A 6667-nucleotide genomic window follows, 5' to 3' on the forward strand; every position below is an offset into this window, starting at 1 on the left:
AACTGTCTTTCCTCCAAATACCTCTGGAAGTGAGGGAAACAACTTTAACTCCAGAATAGCAGGAAATGAAAGAGAGGACAATGTTTTGCCACCAACCAGTAAGATGAACTATCGCAGCCTATGAACCAAACATTCCCTGGCTCAGCGGATAAGAGACTGGACCTCCACACTAACTTTGGGGCAATACAGGGTGTTTGGTTTTGTTTTCCTCTGCCAATTATCTTTCATTTCTTAAAAAAGAAACTATTTCAATCTCCCCAATCAAACCAGTATGTTCTAACTGTTCTCCAGAAAGGCAAGCAGTTCCAGCTGTGTGTGTGCACATGCACACCTGTGTGATGTGTGCTTGAGTCTGTGCTATGAAATGGTTTCTATGTCTCATGTTTCTTAATGTGAGGCTAATGGAAAATAGACGTTTGTCCTCTTGAATTAAGTACTATCAAATAAATTGTTACACGGGTTATTTCAAAATCAAAGGAACCCAGACAGTACCAACATCCTGAAACACTTTTGGAAGCATATGTATACTACATCTTTATAGGGAATTGGGACACAATCTAATCTTCTCCTATTTTCCAAAGACTGACTGGCAAGCCCTGTAAGTGCCACCTGGCCAGAGCACCACAAAAATAGAGAAGGATGACAAGAAAACAGAACTGCACAAGAGGTGATTTCGGGCAAAATTAATATACTTGAGTGATAGAGCATTATAAGACACATTGGAAACCCACCTTTGCAGACTTTTTTTTTTTTTCAATGAAAACAACGTGCTATCTCCTAATAGAATCTTTGAGTGTTTGTTTCTGAGTCCTGATTTAGACATTAAGTAATTTGCTCTGTTGGGCTGGTTGGTGAGTGTGAAGGATAAGAATAAAATGGACAAGAGTTGTTCTCAAAACAGGTGAACAGGCTCCTTTCAGAGACTGGAGGGGTACCTGGGGGGGTGGGAACTAGGATAGGCTTAGCATTTAGAATTTGTAATTTGATTAAAGGAAGTTTTTGTTGTTGCTTTGTTTTTTATTGTTTTGTTTAGAAACTTAGAGAAAGAACTGATGCAGAAATGATAGTAGTGGAGCTGGCAAGCTTCCAGACCACTGCTCACATGTCTGTCAGAAATTTTGCCTTGAGATCTTCTTTTCCTACTGGGTACCAAAATGAGATGGAGGTATTAAATTCCTTAGGTAAAAAGGAAACTGATCAGAAGCCTCAGCAGGTCCAACAGTAGTAGCCAATGCTACCTCTAAACAGTTGAGACTTGTTGGCTAGCTCACATTGCTTTCACAGATCTTGACTTGGACAGAAGTTAGGAGCTCTTATTCACACTAATTTTCTGTCTTACATCTCCTTCTTGGTACCACTGTTGTTTTGGACTTCAGTAATCTCCTGTCCCAATTCTGTCCTTAGTTCCTCAAGCCCCTTAACTGCGAGGTTCACCTCTAGTGTTAAATCTTGGATATGATATGTATTAGAGTTGGGAAAGGATTGGGAAAAGAAAAAAGTGGTGATTTTTTCAATTGTCTTAACTTAGCTACTTGATTTCTGATTTTAAGAATAGTGAGTGATTAGAGTGCGCAATAATTATTTCCGAGGCCCCTGGCAAGAATGGCAACTCTTTCCCCCTGGGTTGTAAGGGTTTTCAGAACCCTGGTCTTGAGCAGTAGCTTTTATACAACTCTCAAGAGATCCTCATGGCTCATCTCTCCTTAACCTGTGTCTAGTGTGCTCTGTAAAGAAAACAGGTTTTACAGACACAGTGTGGCTAAACATCGAGGAATTTGGGGAGGCTTTGCCAGTCTAGATTGAAAATGGCAAGTATAAAATGGGGGATCCTGACAAGCCTCGCGCTTCCTTGGAGAAAACTGCTCCTGCGTGGAAAGCCGCTTACTTTAAGGTCCTTTATAGACATATTAAGACTTTATTGTAATAGAAAGATTAAACAGGTTTCTTGTGAAGTTGCTCAGTGTCTTTGGTTCCAAGCGCAGGCTCGGTGTTATACCACCCTGGAACTCGCATCTTAACCCTTACTTGTCCTTGAATTTGTTTTCATTCAAACAAATTTATACTGCATTCACGCTATCTACTTGACGTCGGGATTCCAGGAAACTGGGGGAAGCGAATACAAACACAAGCAGGATTCTCACGACCTTTAGTTGCCCAGTGAAGCCCCCAAAGAAAGCTTGGGAGGAGAAGAAAAAATAAATCTTCCTCCCGGGCCGAAATCTGGTCCATATTCTGAGACTTAGCAGTGGATCCAGCGGGTGGGAAAAGCCACCTTTGCTTCCCGCGGAGCAAACCGCCCGCACCCACGAAACAGATTAGCCGGGCCCCTACTGACAGCCTAGCACCCGACTTACCCAGGGGTTTGATGGTGTTCTCTGCTGCCTCTTTCTCCTTGGGGCCGCCGCTGGACATCAGCGCGGCGATGGAGAAGGCATTAGCTCGAGAGGAGAGCTGGGGCTTGGGCGACGCCGTGAACTCCATGGTTCCCAGCGTGCGGTCCTGCTCAGGGACCTGGCCTGCCAAACCACAGTCCAGCTTCCCCGAAGGGAGACAAAGACCGGAGACGCAGCTCAAAGTTCCCGAGAGCCGGCAGAACCGAACTGGGGACTCCCGAAGAGTCCGTTCTCTCTTTCTTGGGGCTCTATGATGGCCTCTCCAGTCCACTAGAGCAAAGCAGGGGAGCCGCAGAGACTTCGAACCAATGGGAAAGCAGGGTGGGGAGCAGCCGGGAACTCAAAACTGTGTGTAAGCACACTGCGCAAAACGCGGGGCCCCCAGAGCCCACGCCGAGTTCTCCCTCCCTTCCCTGCTTGGGACCGCTGAGTGACCCAGGTCTGGGGAGGTGACGATCGGCCGTGGGACAGTAGAGGGCGAGGAAACCAGGGAGTCGGATCTCCTCTCAGCAGAGCGCAGCGAGGCGCGACCTAAACTGTGCCTAGGCGCCTGCTGCCTCGCGCCTTAATTTGCTGGCGGTGGCCGTCCCTGCTGGCAGCAGCCAGTCAGCGTGGTCTCACGTCACTGCTTCCTGACTGTGCGGCGTGGGGCGGGGCCGAGCGGCGCCGGGAGAGAGCGCCTAGGGCTCGGTGCCCTCCTGCCTCTGCGCTCCGGGTGAAGAGCCCGAGAAGACACACAGTGAACCGTGCCACAAACAGGGTGGCGCAGCTAGCCCTACCATCTCGTCCCAGAGCCTCAGATCCCGCAGAAGGGGAGCATGCGCTGTCTAGAGAGGCACCTTCACTGCCACCCAGAACCAGAGATACGGAATGTCTCAAAAGGAAGTCCTACTGAGTTCCTCTATTTTCTCTCTTTCCTACTGGAGCTCAGAAGTTCCCAAATAGTTGAGAAGCGCCCAGTAGAGCAAATCCCTCATCTCATCGCTGATGCTGCACAGTGCCTAGTGCTAGGTCCCCTAGATGACAGTCCCCAAGTTATATCTCCTTTTACAGAAAGCAGGAGAGGCATGGCTCTGGAGATGAATGCTGAGCTACAAGGTTCCTGTAGGAAGGATGCTTTTGTTTTGATTGTTTGTTTTTTATTGTTGTTTTTGTTTTTGGCGAACCTGGCCTTCTGCTGTGTAGTGATTTGATTGCTTCTCTTCTAGTCTGGGTTTTCTGTTCTGGAGACTCTGAAAAGTAGGGCAGTGGCCCGAAGCAAAGAGCAGGGTCAGGACAAGGAGCTCTACGGGGACCATGCGTTTGTCGCATACTGGGAGAGTGTGACCTTCCCAGATTTCTGCCTTTCCCGGACACAGGACTATCTATCTGCCTTGCAGACTGGGCTAGGGACTTCCCACGGCCTTGTGAAGGGAGTTCTGTTGGCCTTGCTTAGTCTAAATAATTCGAATTCTCCAAATTCGCGGGGTAATCCGCTTCACTCTCAGCCGCGTAAACTCTAGAGGACACACACACACACTCAAGCTATACTTGTAAATATTTGCTCTCCTTTCCAGCCAGTTGGTCTGGCGATTAGGAACCTCTTGGTAGGTCTTAAGGGGGAAGGGGAGGGGGGTGAAGAATGTAAAAAGAAAGACATCTCCTGCCTCCCACTGCATCCTCTTCACAGCTCCCGAAACAAAGTTATGGGAGAAATCAATCGAGAGCCAGAATAACTATGAAGAACATCCTGTGTAAACAGAATGTTGGCATCTAAAGAAGTTCTGATTTAGGCTGGCCTGACCATCCTGTCTGTTTGCTCATTTCGACATCTGTGTTGTAATGTGTTAATGTTGGGGGGAAATTAAAAATTAGTAAAACTGCAGACTTTTCATACTAGAAGGGTTTTTCCCTCTTTTCTGTAAGTCTCCCCCCATCCTCCACCCATGTCCCTGTCATCCCCCTCCACTCCCCTCAGATCACGAATCTCCGGATTCACAAGTGTTGCGTGCAAGTGCAAGCCAATAGAGAGTATCAGCTCCAGGGGATCTGAGATTACAGGCTTTTGTGAGCCCTCTATGTGGGTGCTAGGAAGTGAATTTCTCCAGATCCCGGAAGAGCAGCAAATGTTTTTAGCTGCTCACCCATCTCTCCTGGCCTTAGATACAATGTCCTAATCAAGGTAACGTTTTCTTTTTATTGTAAGGTTCCCATTGGTTTGCTTCTTGTCTGATTTTTCAGAGTTTGTCAAGATGGATTTCTTTGAAAAAGTGAGGTTTTTTACTAGGAGGAGGGAGGCTTAACATAGACCTTGATATAATGTTTCAACTAATGTTGCAGATTTTGTTTGTTGGATCTAGTTTTCAATAGCTCACCATGTTGTTACACTTCAATTAATAAAACTTGCTATTCCATCTACTAAGGGGAGGTACTATCTTTTTAGTACATTAGTGGCTTAGATCGTAGTTGGAATGGCATCCTGAATGATACATCAGTTTCGGAGAAGCTGCCTGAGCACAGGAAAGCAGAATTGCTGAACTCACTTTCTACTTTCTTACACGTGCCACTGTATTCTGGGACGTTTGTGGACAGAAAAATCACTCAAAAGCAGAAGAGGCTGAGCAAATGGGAGGAGACAGCAAGCTAAAGGAATTGAAATGAACACTTAAACACATCCATAGGCCAAGGGTGAGTCACTTGTGTGTCCCTAAGCTATGCATCTTGTTGGTGTTGAAACTATCACCACGTGAAACATTACTACAGGGTTATTATCCTGGTAAGCTGCTCTCCTCTTAGATCCACTGCCTATACAAATAACGTGTTGCTATAAGACTGGAGCCAGTGCTGACAGAGAGGAACTGTCTCAGGGTAATTCAAACCTCCTACCTAGGGAAGTTGAGGATAACTAGCTCTGGGGTCCCTTCAAAACCTTAGAGGAGCAAGGGTTAATGCATAAAACCACCCGTGGAGCTAGAACAAAGCGATCACATTAACACTTCCCTCACCCCTGCCCGGACTGATGACAGGCTTCTGTGTTCAGGCTGCTTTCAGATACTGGAAAAGGCATTGGACTTGAGGAAAGCTTTGAGTCTTGACTTTTAACACTTGTTAGCACTGTGGTTTTGTGGGCTTCCCAAACCTTTCAAAGCTTCTGCTTCATCATCTAGTTTTAAAATGGGACTACTACTTTATTGCCATATGGTAGGTGGCCTTGTGATTTTATAAATGTGCAGCGTGTATAAAGCACCCAACCGTAATTAACAATGATTACACCACATAAGCAAAGCGATGCAGCTGTTTAATTATTTGAATTTGAGCTGCATATTCTTGACCACGGAGGTATCAGATTGTTTTAGAATATACAAGATTGAGACCACGTAGAGGCGCTTGGACATCCACAGACATCTAAACTTCAGAGCTAGCAGAGAGCCCTTTAAAATTTCGGTATTGTCTGGAAGGTCTGGGCAATGTCCCCTAATATAAGACACGCATATTAGAAAATTCTCTTTTGCAGCCCCCTGAGCTCAGGAACTTAGACAACTCCCTAAAACTGTCTAGGAAGTAATCGTCGACCCGCTTTGAACCAAGGTTCCTGACTTAACGAAATGTTCTTAACGCTTTGCCGGGAGCTGTAGGAACAGACCCGGTAAAGATCTAGCTGACAGTCCGTAGGCGCTGGGTGAGAGCTGCGCTGGGTGAGGCGAAGGTTGAGAGCTGCGCCTGGGCGCTGGGCTAGGTACCAAGCAGAGGGCACCAAGGCGCTGCTGGGCTCGCGAGGCAGAAGTCAAGGGCAATAGGGACATCAGCTTCACAGTAATCAGGCAACTACTTCCTATAATGGCCCGAAATCCAGTCCCGATCTTCCTTCCGGTTCTTCAGGGTAGACACTTTAAAAGCGACAGTAAAAGACCTCTGAGCCTTTAGGTCAGTAAATTTGCTTTGCAGAGGAGAAGAGACGCCCCAAACAGTGCCGGGAGCAAGGCGGCCTCCGAGAAACGTTCCTTGGGACGCGGGGAGCGTTGTGCTGCCCGGCGCTGGGGTAGGAGCGCTCTGCGCGAAATCAGACTGCGAATAGTGAGGAGCTTCACGGAAACCTTAGACAGTTTCGAACACAAGCGGTTTGTGGGAAGCCGCAGGCCGTGGCCCTAAACATCCAGATGTGCAGGGGACCTTGGTAGCTCTAATGCGCTGAGCTACTTCACCCAGCTCCCTTTCTAAGCAAGACAGCTTCCTACGCGTCACCATCCAGTTCAGGAGCTGAGGGAACGCTCACCTGGGCTCTCACATTCCTGCCC

At 47.3% G+C, this 6667-nt stretch overlaps 1 protein-coding gene across 2 annotated transcripts in view; it reads right to left on the reverse strand.

The window, feature by feature from the left end:
* Positions 1-2952, reverse strand: part of Tbx20 (T-box transcription factor 20) — a 55671-nt gene extending 52719 nt beyond the window's left edge. Inside the window, exon 1 of one of the 2 annotated variants that reach the window (XM_031345154.1) lies at positions 2355-2933. In XM_031345154.1, the coding sequence (XP_031201014.1) occupies positions 2355-2481 (127 nt within the window). In that variant the 5' untranslated portion in view covers positions 2482-2933. Of the gene's footprint in view, positions 1-2354 lie in introns of both variants that reach the window. The other variant, XM_031345155.1, reaches the window with a different exon arrangement.
* Positions 2953-6667: the final 3715 nt, after the last annotated feature.

The sequence above is a fragment of the Mastomys coucha genome, unplaced genomic scaffold (genome assembly GCF_008632895.1).
Source record: "Mastomys coucha isolate ucsf_1 unplaced genomic scaffold, UCSF_Mcou_1 pScaffold23, whole genome shotgun sequence".
NCBI classification, from domain to species: domain Eukaryota; kingdom Metazoa; phylum Chordata; class Mammalia; order Rodentia; family Muridae; genus Mastomys; species Mastomys coucha.